Below are 16,661 nucleotides of genomic sequence, written 5' to 3' on the forward strand. Positions count from 1 at the left end.
CCTATGTTCTTGCCGGGAAATACGAAGGGGGTATTTACAAGATGGTATGGTGAGGGCTTGAGAACGTGGGGTCAAGTGTTCAAGGGGGAGTCTTTGATGTCTTTTTCTGCTTTGACGGCAAAGTACCCTGTGGTAGGGAAGGATGATTGTGCGTATCTTCAATTGTTACATTTTCTAAAGACGGCAGCAGTCCAATCGGTAGTAACTCAGGAAAAATTATGTTTGGAAGAGATTAGTGGCAGGAGGGGAACAATGGGGCATGTGTGGTGGTCTTGTATAAAAGTTAGAGCGTTCTGGAAGGCAGTCCACAGTTGGTTGCAGAGATGGGTGGAGTGTTCAATTCCTTGGGCTCCTGAACTATTTCTCTTCTCTGCAGGGGTAGTGGGTCTCAAGCCGGTTCAACAGGCATTGATGAGGCAAGCATTGGGCGCAGCTAGGGTGGTTATAGCCTCCTCTTGGAAACAGGCTGTGGTTCCCCCAGTAAAGAGATGGCTCAATAAACTGAGTTATGTTTGTGAAATGGAGAGGCTCATAGCTGAGCGTAGGCAACGGAAGAGCAAATGGTACGCTGTCTGGAAACCTTTCATTCTCAGTGATTAGGGTGATTAGTGTGAGCAGAGAGTGAAATGGCTGTGTTAAGGTAATTGCCCCTGGGAGGGGTGGGGGGGAGGGTATCAATGGGGGATATGTTTCTAAGATAAAAAATTTAAAACACTGAAGTCCTTTATGGCAACCATACGGATGTTGAAAATGTATGACAGTGGTGCTTATGGCGCCTTTGTTTGTCTGTATAATTCATGATATTATGTATTGTTAGTTGAGCTCAGCGAGCTTTCTTGTATGTTTTCACGTTTAATAAAGACTTCATGCAAATAAATTAAAAAAAAAGGTTTGGACGGTTTCCTAAAGGAAAAGTCCATAGACCATTATTAAATGGACTTGGGGAAAATCCACTATTTCTGGGATAAGCAGTATAAAATGTTTTGTACTTTTTTGGGATCTTAAAGGTATTTGTGACCTGGATTGGCCACTGTTGGAAACAGGATGCTGGGCTTGATGGACCTTTGGTCTTTCCCAGAATGGCAATACTTATGTACTTATGACAGGATCAATAGGGGAGCTGGGTCTTGGCTGTGGGCGACTGATGCTTCGGCATCTCCCGTATGGAGGGAGAACGGTCCTCCCGGCGCCGACACTTCTCAGGTGCCAAATCTTTCATTGCCCCGCAGCTCCCAGCACCATACGTCGAGGGAGAGCAATGATGATGCTTCTTGGCCTTAGCCCGAAGCTTGTCATCACCGTGCCAACGTTGAAACCACACGTCGCCTCGGGGTTGGGTCCGACAGTGGAAGGTCCCGGGGGCTCTGCACAGCAGGCCTTGAGGCAGGTGGAGACCTACTCAATGCATCACTGCTCCCAGTGTCTGAGTCTCACAGCAGCAGGGGCGTAGCTAGGTGGGACCAAATTTAGTCCTGGCCTCCTCTACTTTCAACCCCGCGCCAACCCTCCCCCGCCACTTTCGACCCGCCACCATCACAAGGTACCTTTGCTGGTGGGGGTCCCCAACCCCCGCCAGTCTTAGTCTTCTTCAGCGCCGGTCTCCGGCGCATTCGCTGATCTGTGCTGTGAGTCCTGACGTCCAGCACGTTCCTTTAAGTGAAACTGAGGACGTGTAGGATGTACAGCACAGATCAGCAAACGCGCCGGAGACCGGCACTGAAGAAGACTAAGGCTGGCGGGGGTTGGGGACTCCCACCAGTAAAGGTACGTTGCGGCAGTGGTGGGGGAGGATCGGCGGCGGCATACAGGCTAAAATGTGCCCTCCCACCTTGGGTTCTGGAACCCCCTCCTGCTGAGGTCTGGCTACGCCCCTGCAGAGCAGCCATGCTTACCGACACTCCCAATGCCAGTGCGATGCTCGATGTCGATGCTGACGCTGCCGACCTCAACCTCGATGCTGATGTCGAGGAACTGGACTTGGCTCCAAAAATCCTCTCGCGTTGCGCCTCTCTGGAAACCTGGGTCCTCTTCTTCATACGAAGACAGTACACAGCCGGGATATGGTCGGGCCCAAGACCCTGAAGACACCAACAATGGGTGTCTTTCCCAGAGACTGCCCAACTTGCACTGGACACAGTGCTTGAAGCCATTGAGAACCTTTGAGGACATGGACGGAAAAACTTCTGCGGCTATATTAAATGAGGCGATGGTGCCTGAAAAAGGGGCAAGGCACCAGAAAAACAAAAGGGGAAGAACCCGGTCAAATACAAGGCCTAAAAACGTCAGTGTGACAACAGAGAAAATAAGGAAACTTAAAACTGGGGAAACGAAACTAAGAAAATAAAGGAAGAAAACAAAAGGGTTTTCCACAAATGGGAACACAATAGAGGAGCCGAAAAAATAGCCAGAAGGCACAAAAAGAAGCTCTTTGGACCGAGCGAAACGAAGAGATGGTAAAAAACCCACACCCTCTCCTCACCCAGGTAGGAAAAGAACTGACATGCCCGCGCTCCACAAAGTTCTACTTATGTTTGTCATAAGTCCCGGACTTGCCGACATGGTCGGTGTCACCCACTTGTAAGAATAAATAGGCCTGCTTGTCCTCATAGAATATATTTTTTAGAAGATCTCCCTGATGCACATCTTCAAACATATGCCAAAGGATTATAGTCTCCCATGAACAGATAAGTAATTTTGTAAATTAGGAAATAGAATTAATATGTGAAAAAGTTGGACATAAAACAAAACTAGGTGATGTTATATATCACTGTGAAAACACTATAGTGATTTTCACCCTCTGATGGTCCATAAAACTTATTTCCACTAAGAGATTACTGTGGTGGTGCTACCTTATCTTCTCTTGGTCAGAGAATGTTGGATTGAATTTGCCTGTGACATATTTGATAGTATTCTAAAAACATTTACACACGTAACTTGTGCTTACATGTTAGCGCCTACTCTGTAGAATTAACCCCATAACGAAAAATGATGTCTTACCTGATAATTGTCTTTCCTTTAGTCATAGCAGATGAATCCAGATACTAGTGGCTTGAGACCATCTACCAGGAGGTGGAGACAGAGAGCGCTGAACTGCACTACCTTATAGGATGGAATGCTTCCTGGTCAGTCAGTATTTCTCATAACAAAGCAGAAGGAAACAGAATTATCAGAGTTCTCCTTCCATAAACCAAAAACTGTCAAGATGAAATCCAAGCACACAATGGTAAATCTAAAAAATGCATATACCCTACCCAAGCGGAAGAAAGAACTGAGAGGAACCTCCGAAAGAAGCTAGGGTAGGGCTCTGGAGTCATCTGCTGTGACTAAAGGAAAGAAAATTATAAAGACAGACATATTTTTTTTGTTCCTTAGCTACGGCAGCAGATAAATCCAGATACTTGTGGGATGTACAAAAGCAGTCCCGAAGTAGAGTGGGAACCTGAAGCCCCTGCGAAAAGTAATGAAACTCCGAAAAATGCAGGCAACCACGCAGAATCCTCTAAAAAGATAATGCCTTCAGAAAGCAAGCAAAGAAGACAATGTCACTGCCCAACATAAGTCCTCTGCCCCGAAAGAACCTACAGCTCAGACAGAAAATGCCTGGAAATTATACGAACGAGCTGTACCCTTAGAAAATACGTGAACACAGAAGTGTCCGTGAGCGAGCAAGCTTGCAAGGCTAAGAAAGCCAGTGTCCCCGTGAAGCCCCGAGCAAGGTAGGAGCCAAAGAACTGATCAATGAAGCTTGTGGGTCACGTTCAAAAGAGAGGACACACACAGAGAAAGTGTAGCTCATAGAAAGAATAAGAGTAAGTGAGAAGAAAGGCTGAAAACTGATCTCACAAGAAAAGGTGGGACAAATGGGCCTGCACCCCAACAAGAGGATTCAGAGGAGCCTGACCGGCCCAAGTCTGGAGTTCTGAAAACCTGCATAGATAGACACCCAGAACTGCAACTACAACAGGGGTGCCCATGATATCACTACAAGAAGGGCGAGCATGAATTACCCAGCAAGAAGAACCAGACCTGTCCTCAGGAAAATGCTGAGACTAGGAGACACCTCGATCTGGCGTCAAAAGTGCTAAACCCACCTGAAACACTAGGTTGTCCACAAACGGGATCTGAACCTACATGCCCGACTGGTCGCCCAGAGATGCGAGCACAGCAAAAGACAGACTGGGACTGCCAAAGACACCGGCTCGGGAGACACCTGAATCCAGACAGTCCAGGAATCTGCCCAACACGCCAGCCTCGACTCCCCATCTGACAAAACCGGAAGATATCAAGTGGTGGACTCCAGGAATAAATCCGAACACTGATGCAGCCAGCCAAAGAATGCCGGTGCCACCTAGCAACTGTAGAAAGCCACCTACCAATACAGCCGAAAAGGCCAACGAAGGCAGTTCTGGAGCCCCAGCGTTGACAGAACTGGCTTGGAAAGTCAAGAGAAATGACAACCAACAGTTGAGAAGGAACCACCAAAGTGGTCAGCAGTGGAACACGGCACATGGAAGAACACCCAGATCTAGAACACAGTTCCAGACTCCAGGATCTAGTAGGAAAAGTAGCCCCAGAGTTGGGAGGAATCCTGAGCTGAAGACCAAAAGGAAGGAAGCCATCCTTAAAGCTATGTCGATATTCCAAGATTAGAATTGGAAACGACTGACTCTCGAGAAATTAGAATACCAATTCTAAGAAGACTGAAGAAGAACAGTCGTTCCAGAGGAGACGAAATCAGCCAAATGCAAGGTATGGAAGAATCTGCAATACATTCCTACGAAGGAAAATGTCATTGGAGACATGGAAAGGCTGAATGACATAGCCAGACCAATTAATAGTTGCCAAGGAAAGGCACCACAGAAATCATCTGTGGAAAGGCAGAAGGGAAATAGAAAACATGTGTCCTTGAGAGCCAAGGAGGTAGAAACTCTCTGGCTAGACTGAAAGTATTATGGACAGCAAGGACCCCCCCCCCCCCCCAAAAAAAAAAAAAAAAACCTGACTCTTGAAAAGTCCCAGGAAAGGTGTAGGGAAATTCCCTGCAGCGCAACCACAAAGGAAATATAAATATGCCTGTGCCTCAAGGCAATTGGGGCCAGGTGCCAACCTCACCGAAATGAATGACACCAGGAGGCGCAAACCACCTGATAGTTGGCCTGGATGATTCCAAGAGAACATCTGCAGAGGCCTGGGAAAAGACCAGTTAGTAACAGCTGAAGCATGGCGAAGTCACATCAGAGACCATTTGAACCACTCCACAAGGAATCAAAAGAGGTGACCTGCTATTCTGAAACTCGAGGACAGACTCAAGAACCCTTCAACGAGAGGCAAGGAATACCTGGGGAGACCTGGAGTTTGAATCTGAATTGTTCTAGGCCGCAAGAACAGCGGTATGCTGTAGAAGAAGCAGAAACCATGCAGCAGAGTTGCCTGGCCTGTAGCACCTGGCCCCTCAACAGCAAAGACGAATAAAAAGAGGCAACAGAATCTGGAGTGTGTTGCTCACACAACCTCAGAAGCTTGGCATGTCTAGATTGGAAACAACTGCGCTAAACAGAGTCCGACCCAATCTATCCCTGAAGTGGAAGCTCGCCAAAGGAAATCTAGGAAGATTATACCTAAAGAGGGATCTAAGGCAAAACTCTCTTCCAGTTCAGAGTGTAAAGAAGTGTACAGGGAAGCAGAGCACCAGAACTGGCTGGTATGACTGCACACTGCAGTAACCCAGTGAGAGATAGCCACGGCTAGATGATGCAAAAGAATCCGGACATCAGTACCACAGGCCCTGAAGGTAAACTGGAAAGAGAAGTGCACCAGAAATCTCTGGGCCTCCCAGCCAGATACTCACAGCACGAAGCTCACTGTGTCTCTCAGCGAGGGAGTTCGGCACAACAGCTGGCCACTAAAGTGGGAATTTTGCCCACAACACTCAGTTCCAAAGGTATGTATTCTAAGCACTAAGCCAGGGCTGTACACCCAACACCGGGAAAAAGTGGCAAAGGTGCCATAGAAGCCAGCTGAGAAATAGTAGTAGTAGTAGGTATGCAAAAGCAGCAACTAGTGCCAGAGTAGAACACCAGAGAACAGAACCGCTGGGGGAATGCATCCAGGCAAAACCATAGCCCAGCAACAAAGCAGCCGCCATCCTAGCCACACAAAAACCTGATAGTCAAGACCATCAAGAAAGGCAAGGCAAAACATCATACCCCTTGGGACGGAGGAAATTTGGACCACCAGTCTAGAACCTACAACTAGTAGGTGAAGGCCAGCCACCTTCCAGAATCACCCTGCTGTAGCTACCAGCACCATGCTGAATCTAAAGCATACAGGGACTGAGGCAAAGGAAGGATAAGGACTGGCTAGAGCCACACAGAACTGGAGTGGAACCCAAACCCAGTTCTCCAGTTGCCCAGAGTGTTGCTGAAAACAAAGGCAAGTCCATGAGTGAAAGAATTATTCTGCCACTAAAGTCCTAACACCGAACCTGGAGAAGCGCAGGAGGTCCGAAAGAGACCTGTGTCCAGGACCGCAGCTGCAGACCAACTTTCCCTCGGAAATAAACTGTTGCCCTGCAACAAGTCAGAGAGATCTGGCAAAGAAGACTTTCCCATCAAAGTCAAGGAACACTGCCAGAGTGGCACTGGTCTTTTTTATTGTGTTTGTTTGTTTTAACAGGGGCACAGTAAACAGTACCCAACAGAGAACCTCATACTCTTGGAGAACTGCCTAAATTATACTCACAGGTTCCCACACAGGAACCGCCATTAACCCACAGAGGAACACACCACAGACAACCGAGAAAGCCGAATCCCCACCGTGCTGCCGGTATGGGAAGCGGCTGGGGAGACCTGCGAATCCGCAGCGCCCCGTGCCCTTAAAGGGACTAGGCAATGCCTGGTTCACGCTATGAAAGCGTCCTGAACAAAAAAAAATATCAGGGTATCATCCCCTTACGTAGGGCTGGACCGGTAGAGGACCATGGGGTTCCTTAATAAGAGTTGCAAGCTTACTGTCCAAGCCCTCCTGATCCTTACCAATGGCAGTTCACAAGACCCCTGTAGAAGAGGAGGAGAAATGGGGATCAGGAACATCTCTCTGTAGCCTGAAGTAACTCTTCTATGTACAGTAAGGTTTGAGAGACTAAATCCCGGGAACAACACAGAAGCAAGTAAACAGGTGCTGCCAAAAGCCCAACCCAAAGAGCTTCTCTGAATCCTTGCGGGTTTTTTAAGGTTACACAACTCGGAGGAGAATGGCGCCCAGAAGGCCCTGTAGGAACCGATGTCCAGGAACAAAACAGGGTCAAGACAGGCAAATGCTGGCAGCACTACCTCCTGAATAGCATCAAAATGGCCGCTGGCACCCTCAAAGACAAATAAGCCCGCACTTTCATTGCACAGGAAACAAGCCAGGCTCACCTGGACACTGCACCTATATACAAACACAGGCTCATAGAGGTAGCAAGCCAACCCTGATGCTGTGCACTTCTAGCACCGCAAGAGACAAGCTCAAAACTACTACCTGAATATACTAGGGCAGTAAACAGAAAGGAAGTAAGGAAATAAAAATCAACACTCACCCCAGGAAGCCAAAATGCTGCCAGACATTTCAAAGCAGTCCATGGGAAAGCAACATTCTCTCCTCCTTAAGCCCCGATACTGGGAATACCAGTATCCCTCCTGGAGCCCAGAGAAAGTAGAAACTGAATACCCAAAGTTGGGATGACATGGCTCTTTTTTTTTTTCATGCAGCTTGGTACCCACATTGAGGAAGGATCGGAGGATGGGCAGGAGAGGGCAAAAGGGTGGAGGAAGGACATGGGGTGGCCAGGTGTACCCCCTAAAGGCGGCACCAATCAGCCACACGCCCTAAAGCTCATTGAACCGACAGACCCAAAACATTGGGACCTGCCACAGATGAGACCAGGAGCTCATGAGAGACCATCCATCCGCCTGCTGGAGATAGAGAATACTGACAGACCATCCTAGTTGTTGTAGTTGTTCAGCGCTCTCTATCTCCACCTGCTGGTAGATGGTCACAATCCGCAAGTATCTGGATTCATCTGCTGCTGAAGCTAAGGAAAGTTTGCTGCTTTAATCACAGGAATTCCTTTGATAATTACTCTCTATGTCTTTATGTACAGCACCGCATACATATGATAAGCAAATCATGATAATATTAATAGCTAATAAAAGAATGAAACTGAGGTCACCCTAAATGTTATTAGAAAACAATATGAGCCTGATATGTGTGCTATATTACCTAATATATATAACACACTTTTGTGCACAATAATTGCTGCCATATATACACACGTACTATATAACAGCAAATAAAGGACCAATGAAGGAAATAGTTGCCAGTAATCTAGACCTGCTTTATCATCATAGCCCAGTTCCTCTTCTACGACTTGATCTTCCATAGCTTTCATAGTGTTATCCACAGATTCAAGCCCTTTCTTGTCAGGATCCTTTTTTGCAGTTCTCAGAGGCGGGAGTCACGTTGCGTACTGTGCCTTCCTTTTTGCTGAAGGTTATCTCGGCCTTCCATCCAAATCAGCCTCTTTTTCTTCCTTCCTTTAGGGTAGAAGATTTTCCTGTGGATTTTTGGAGTCATCTTTTGGATGTGCGTCGCGTTCTTATTCGCTATCTGGCGATGTCTAATGACTTCCGGAAGACAGAGCATTTGTTTGTGCTTCTTCAAGGCTCTCGTCGTGGTCAGGCGGCTTCAAAACCGACAATTGCGAGATGGCTTAAGGAAGCTATTTCTTCGGCGTTCTTGTTGGCTGGTCGCAGCTTGCCGGAACCCTTACATGCTCATTCTACTAAGTGCAGGCGACTTCGTGGGCGGAGTCTTCGGTCTTGTCTTTACAAGAAATTTGTCAGGTGGCTACTTGGGCCTCCGTTCATTCCATTACCAAGCATTATAGAGTGGACATAGCTGCCAAATCTGATGCTTCTTTTGGTACGGCGGTATTGTCAAGGGGGGCAACAGTGTCCCGCCCTATCTAGAGACTGCTTTGGTACATCCCACCAGTTGATGGATTCATTTGCTGCCTGCGCTAAGGAAGGTAAAATGATGTTCTTACCTGATAATTTTCTTTCCTTTAGCTGCAGCAGATGAATCCAGCATCCCTCCCTCACTTACCGTTGCTTTGTTTCTCTATTTACTCAGTGGATTTGTTTGTTGTACCTGTTTCTTCCAGTTCTTTTGTTTTTGCAGTTTCAGACACAAGTTTCAAAATTTAAACAGAGTTTAATCTTTACTGGAATACACTTTGGTTCTGTTGTTGTTTACCTTTCGATGGTGAGGAAGGTTTTCTACTTTTGGGCCTTCCTTTGCTTTGTGATGGCCATTTACTAGCTTACAGAGGGGCTGGTCGTCCAATACCATTCACTTAAGTCAGTGATCTCTATCTCCACCTGCTGGTAGATGGACACAATCTGCAGAGGTTCCAAGATGGCCGCTAGTTAAGACACAGGAACAGAGAGCTCCGGCGACCCAGCAACCCAACGACCCAGCGATCTGGTCTGAAATCAGCCAGGAACGGACTGTGGTCCACTGGATCGAACTGACAGCCTTAACTTAAAGGGTCAACTGTACCGCTGAGCACCGCCGAGCGCCGTTGAGGCAGGGTTCCCTCGCAGACATACGGCCGAGTAGCACGCTGCCATCGCTGCCACCGAATAAAGGGCCGCAGCTTCCCCCATATCGGAGCCACAGCGCTGCCCTACTGACCAGAAAGCTGTTGAGGGCCTGCCCAGCCTTAGTCGACCCCGGGGATGTACAGGCCGGCCGAACGCCACCCGAGACAGCAGAGAGGAGAGAGGAACAGTAGAAAAGAAAGCAAGGAGCACGCCACGTGCTACATACGTGGCTGAAAGGGCCGGAAAGATCGGATAGAGTGGTGGCTGAATAGGTGGTTCGCGGGCGACCTGCACTGCTCCACGACACCCACGCTGGACACCCGCCCATGCCCGACACTCACCTGAAGTCAAGAATAGAGGATACACGAAGTTACACGGGCTAGCAGCAGTGGAGCGTCGGAGATCGGCCGTGATATCCGCTGACCATCCCTGCAGACGGGCTGCCGAGCGCCTCTAGGAGCCAACCACAGCTCCCCCCGACTCGGATACACGACTGGACACTGCCTTTCCACCCACTACAGATGGACAGACAATAAAACGACAGCGTGGATGCAGCAGCTCAAAGTTTTACTTGCCATGCACTGAATGAACACCGATGACGGCTGCGCGGTTGCAATGGAAAGAGAGATCAACCAAGTGCTTCCCTGCTTGTAGTAAACTAGAAAGGCTCACTTCCACTCCAGTCTATTAAACCTCCCTCAAGATTCACAAACTCATAGAATCACTTGCTTTGCCTTGAGTGAACGCTAAAGACAGCGGCATGGGGCAGTGGAAACAGAGACTAACAAACTGACTTCTTAACTACAACAGAATAATTAAGCTCATTTCCACTCCAGCCATAAATCCTCCATCTAAATTCACCAGTTAAGAGGAGAATAGAGAACTGCAGTGCTGGATTGCGACTAGCGATCATTACTGCTTCTCTTATTCATTAATTCCTACTTCATTTCTATCCCTATTGACTTTAAAAAATGAATATAGTCAAATTTCTTTTAGTAACTTATTCCCTTCTATTTTTCCACCTAAGGTTCTCCAATTCTTATTGCAAATTGGATACTTGTCACAACTATTTACTCAAATCTGCCCCTTATCGATACTTAGTAGATTTAACAGCCCATCTAAATTTCATGCTTCAACAAGGTTTCTTCCCCAAGGATCATGGTAACATTCTTCTCACCCCAATACCAAAGGACACCAAGAAAAAGAGCGATGATATTACCAATTACCGATCAGTTGCCTCTATCCCACTGGTGGTTAAATTAATGGAAAGCATGGTGACTAAACAACTTATGAATTACCTAGCCAAGTTTTCTATATGACACGACTCGCAATCAGGATTCCGCTCCCTTCATAGTACTGAAACTGTTTAGTTACTCTTCTGGCTAAATTTAAGCAAGAAATAGTTGCAGGAAAAAGTATACTTCTCCTCCAATTTGACATGTCTAGCGCATTTGAGTGTCAACCATGACATTTTACTAAATCTCCTTGATTACTATGGGATTGGCGGAAATATACTCAGATGGATTAAAGGTTTCTTATCCTCTAGAGTGGAGGAGTGGCCTAGTGGTTAGGGTGGTGGACTTTGGTCCTGGGGAACTGAGTTCGATTCCCACTTCAGGCACAGGCAGCTCTTTGTGACTCTGGGCAAGTCACTTAACCCTCCATTGCCCCATGTAAGCCGCACTGAGCCTGCCATGAGTGGGAAAGCGCAGGGTACAAATGTAACAAAAATAAATAAAATACCAAGTAAAATCAAATTCAAACATATCATCTTCCTGGAAAGCAGTTTGCGGAGTCCCTCAAGGTTCACCACTATCATCAACACTCTTCAATATAATGATGATTCCACTGGCCAAATCCTTATCCAATTTAGGCCTTAACCCATTTATTTTTGCTAATGATGTTACAATTATATACCTTTCAGACACGATTTGACAGAAATCACCAATACAATTAAGATCGGTTTGAACACAATGGGTGCATGGGCAAACTCATTCTAACTGAAAATAAATTTTGAAAAGACTCATTGTCTTATCCTTTCATCTCAACACAATAAGTATAAACCTTCAGCCTTAAACATCCCAAACCACTCTCTCCCAATCTCGGATAGCCTAAAACTGCTTGGCGTCATAATTGACTTTCAAGTGTCAGATTGCGGTCAAGTAAATTCCACTACAAAGAAAATGTTTCACTCAATGTGGAAACTTAAATGTATAAAACATTTCTTCCCATGAGACATATTTCGCAACCTAATACAATCAATGGTACTAAGCCATTTAGATTACTGCAATAGAATCTATGCAGGTTGTAAAGAACAACTAACAAAGAAACTTCAGACCGCACAGAATACAGCAGCCAGACTGATATTTGGAAAACCAAAATCTGAAAGTGCCAAACCCCTTCGCGAAAAACTGCATTGGCTTCCCACCAAGGAATGTATTGCCTTCAAGGTTTGCACTCTTGTCCACAGGATTATTTACGGTGAAGTTCCTGGATACATGTTGGACCTCATAAAACTACCACCCAGAAACAGTACCAGCCGATCCTGACCTTATTTAAATCTGCATTATCCAGACTGCAATGGACTTAGATACAAATCAACTTATGCATCCAGCTTTTCTTACATAAGTACACAACTGTGGAACGCTTTGCCCAAAACCGTGAGATCTATCCATAACCATCTTAACTTCAGGAAACTACTGAAAACCAACTTAAGAAGGCCTACCCCCTGACCCAAATTAACTTTCTACTTCCTGCGACACAGCAAAATATGGACCGTACTAGACTTCTATCACCACTCCCTCTTTATTTCTTTGTTGCTTTATACTTATGTTTCTTACATGCTTACTACTATACTATGTATTTGTATTATTGAAACGGCGCCTACCTCTACGTTATTGTGTAAACCACATTGAGCCTGCAACTAAGTGGGAAAATGTGGGATATAAATGTGTTAAATAAAAATATACACATGTACTATATAACAGCAAATAAAGACCAATGAAGGAAATAGTTGCCAGTAATCTAGACCTACTTCATTATCATAGCCCAGTTCCTCTTCTACTACTTGATCTTCCATAGCTTTCATAGTGTTACCTGCAGAACAGGGGATAAAGAAAATAAACAGGATTAACTGTGGGAATAATCATTTTGCTGTAATGAAGGTCTCTTACCCCATTGGTACATTCTAAATATGAAACATATCTCTAGTGGACTTTATGTAAGTCCATTATAAAAGGTCAACAATATAAAAATAAACAACCAATCAAAACAAATTACTTTTTCAGCTTCAGCTACTCTGTAGTCAAATAAATCCAGTCACTTTTCTGAAAAACTAATTCAGGGCTCTTCCTATCCCAACTGTTACTGGAGTAGTGTGCACAACGATCATCATCATCACTACAGACTGTTTCCCGCCCTCTGGGTCACGTGCTGCTGGATGCTGCCAAGTTACCTCTGCGCTGCTTCTATTTTTATTAGTGATGGAAAGGGGTGGAGGCGGAGAAGAACGAAGATGATCGGAATCATCGGATATTTGGGGCGAGCGTTAAGAAGAAACGAACTACTCGCCCCATGCAGCCTTCAGCCCTCGCGGAGCTTATCGCTGGGAAGGCTGGTGTGCCCGCTAAAACTTGCGCAGCCCCCGAGCTGGTTTTCGCCTCGTGCAACTCCTCTCTCCCTCGTTCCTCCTATCCATCCCCTTTGCACTGCCCCTACACGCATCTTTCTCCCCTTCCGCCCGCAGTCCGGCATCTGTTCCTTTCCACATCCAGCAACTGCCTGTCTCTCTATGAAAACCTCCCTCAATCTACCTTCTAGCCAATGCCGGCTTCTGCACTGGTCCTGCAGGCTTCCCTCTACCGCGGCCCCGCCACCGCCAGACAGTGAAAAAGCAGGAAGTGATGTCCTTGAGGGCGGGCTGCGGTAGAGGGAAGCTTGCAGTGCCGGTGTAGGTTGCCTAGAGGAATCGCTGCCGGTGGAGGTGGATGGTGGGGTTGTTTCACAGAGAGACGGGCAGATACCGTGCAGCCAACGGAAAAGAGAGAGGAGTGAAGCATTACCAGTTAGATGTTTTGGGGGGCCACTAAATTGGGTGGGCCTTTGCCCATCCAGGCCCATCTACAGCTACGCCACAATCCTGCTCCTAGGCCGGCGCAGAAATCAGAGCTGTAGAGGTACCATGAGAATTATAGAGCCATGATGCCCCCCTCCCCGAATGATGTGTATCTGGGTGGCCACGTGGACTGAGGTGGTGAGGAGGACGAGGGAAAGTAGACAGAGAGAATACCAAGAGGAGAGAGGAAAGGAGTGCTTATTTGTGGGGGGAGGAGAGTGAGAGGCAGCAGCTAGAAAGACGTGAATAATAGGGATGTGTAGCCACAAAAAATTTTGTTTGGTGTTGTTTTGTATTTTATTTATGAGAATGCTTGGTTTGGGTTTGTTTGTTTGTTTTTTTTAATGGTGCGGGTACCATGTCAAAGAGAGTGCACTCTTTTTCCAAATAGTGCACACATGCATATTGAATAGTGCACATGTACATATTTTTTTCTGAATAGTGCACACATTAAAACGTGCATAAGTGATTCTGTACTGGGACAGATGGGAAGGTCCATCAAGCCCAGTATCTTGTTTCCAACTATGGCCAATTCAGTTCAGAAGTACCTGGCAAGACCCCAGAACAGTAGAAAATGTTATGTTGCTTATCAGTGGTGTGCTGGAGCCGGCTTGCAAGAGCCGGTTGTTAAATTTTCTTCCGACTTGCGAGCCGGTTGTTAAAAAGCGCGAGCCGGCTCTAGCTCTCCTCTCTCCGGATCCGGTCCTTCACCGACTCCTTGTCCTTCGAATTCTTCGGGGCAGGCAGTTTTGCCTGCCCGCTGCCAGCACTGACTCTCCCCCGCTGCCGGTTTGTGCTTTAAAAATGACCACCAAGACTTCTGCTGAAGTCTTGGCGGCCATTTTGAAGCTTGATCCAGCAGCGGGAGAGAGTCAGCGCTGGCAGCGGGCAGGCAAGACTGCTTGCCCCGAAGAATTCGAAGGACAAGGAGTTGGTGAGGGACCGGATCCGGAGGGAGGGAGGAGAATTCGCTGAACAACTCGGGAGGGGGTGCCAGGGGAAAGAAGGGAGTCGCTGGGCATGGGTGGATGGAGGGGAGAGAAGGGTTGCTGGGTATGGGTGCATGCAGGGCAGGGGAGAGGAGGGTCACTGCTGGACATGGGTAGATGGAGGGCAGGGGAAAGGAGGGTCACTGGGTATGGGTGCATGCAGGGGAGAGGAGGGTCGCTGGGTATGGGTGCATGCAGGGGAGAGGAGGGTCACTGGACATGGGTGGATGGAGGGCAGGGGAAAGGAGGGTCACTGGGTATGGGTGCATCATTGCATGCAGGGCAGGGGAGAGGAGGGTTGCTGGGTATGGGTGCATGCAGGGCAGGGGAGAGGAGGGTCACTGGACATGGGTGGATGGAGGGCAGGGGAAAGGAGGGTCCCTGGGTATGGGTGCATGCAGGGCAGGGGGAGAGAAGGATTGCTGGGCATGGGTGGATGGAGGGCAGGGGGAGAGAAGGATCACTGGACATGGGTGGAGGGAGAGGAGGGGAGAGAGAGAAGAAATGCTGGACGTGGATGGAGGGGAGGGAAGAGTGAGGAAGGAGATGAGGGAAAAGGAAGAGAGGAGAAAAACTGCACATGGATGAAGAAAATAGGCAGAAGCTGAGGACTAGAAATGAAGGAGGAAAGGAAAGAAATAAATGGAAAGGAAGCCCTGGAAACGGAGTTAAGAGGACCGACAGCAGCAGAATCGGGTACTGGGCCAGCATGATCAGAAAAACAGTCACCAGACAACAAAGGTAGAAAAAAATCATTTTATTTTCATTATAGTGTTTGGAATATGTTCACTTTGAGAATCAGGTGCTCAACATTAAAAGTTTATATTTATTTACTTATTTATGGCATTTTATTGCACATTAAACATGAATTAGATTGGAACCTGGGATCATTTAATTTTTTTTCCCTAGAGTAATGCATTGCCACCCCCCCCCCCCCCAAGCTCTCTCCCCGGCTATAGTCAGCTCTGCAATTTGGGGGGGGGGGGCGCAGAGGGGGGCCGTGGAGAGAGCCTGTTGTTAAACATTTACCAGCTCACCACTGTTGCTTATCCTAAGCAACATAACATAAAGTGGAAGAGTTGCCTAGTGGTTAGTGCAGTGGACTTTGATGCTGGGGAACTGAGTTCGATTGCCACTGCAGCTCCTTGTGACTCTGGGCAAGTCACTTAACCCTCCATTGCCCCTGGTATAAAAATAAGTACCTGAATATATGTAAACCGCTTTGAATGTAGTTGCAAAAACCTCAGAAAGGCAGTATATCAAGTCCCATTTCCCTTTCCCCTAAGTAGTGGATTTTCTCAACTCCATCCTAATAATGGCTTATGGACTTTTCTTTTAGGAAATTATCCAAACCTTTTTTTAAACCTTGGTAAGCTAATTGCTTTTACTGAGAATGTGGTGAAAGCAGCTTAGCAGGGTTTAAAAAAAGTTTGGCTAACTTCCTAAAAGAAAAGTCCATAAGCCATTATTAAGATGGGCTTGGAAAAATCCACTGCTTATTCTTAGGATAAGCAGCATAAAATTTGTTTTACTGTTCTGGGATCTTGCCAGATACTTGTGACCTGGATTTGCCACTGTTGGAAACAGGATATTGGGCTTGATGGACCTTGGGTCTGTCCTAGTATGGCAATGCTTACGTGCAATATGTGTTAATATATGTGTTCACTATTTTGAAAATAATATGCACTCTTTTTTTTCTTGTGAGTTGATGGCCTGCACCCTTTCCTCTCACTCCCTCCTTACCCTCGGCAGCACGGTGCATTGATTAAGAGAGGCTGCCGGGGGTCTTCCCTCTGTGAGTCCCACCTATACAGAAACAGGAAGTTGAAACAAAGTAGGCGGGATTCACAGAGGGAAGGCCCCAACGCCAGCAGCTACTCTTAATCGCACTGGCTGATGCTGGGGGCCCGG

The 16,661-nt window shown here is 47.0% G+C and overlaps 1 protein-coding gene across 1 annotated transcript in view; it reads right to left on the reverse strand.

The window, feature by feature from the left end:
- DMC1 (DNA meiotic recombinase 1) overlaps positions 1–13,789 on the reverse strand; it is a 506,546-nt gene extending 492,757 nt beyond the window's left edge. The window contains exons 1-2 of the mRNA XM_030210749.1: positions 13,709–13,789; positions 12,682–12,743 (exon numbers count right to left, since the gene is read on the reverse strand). Coding sequence (XP_030066609.1) covers positions 12,682–12,743; positions 13,709–13,766 — 120 coding nt within the window. The 5' untranslated portion in view covers positions 13,767–13,789. The remainder of the gene's footprint in view (positions 1–12,681; positions 12,744–13,708) is intronic.
- Positions 13,790–16,661: the final 2,872 nt, after the last annotated feature.

The sequence above is a fragment of the Microcaecilia unicolor genome, chromosome 1 (genome assembly GCF_901765095.1).
Source record: "Microcaecilia unicolor chromosome 1, aMicUni1.1, whole genome shotgun sequence".
NCBI lineage: Eukaryota > Metazoa > Chordata > Amphibia > Gymnophiona > Siphonopidae > Microcaecilia > Microcaecilia unicolor.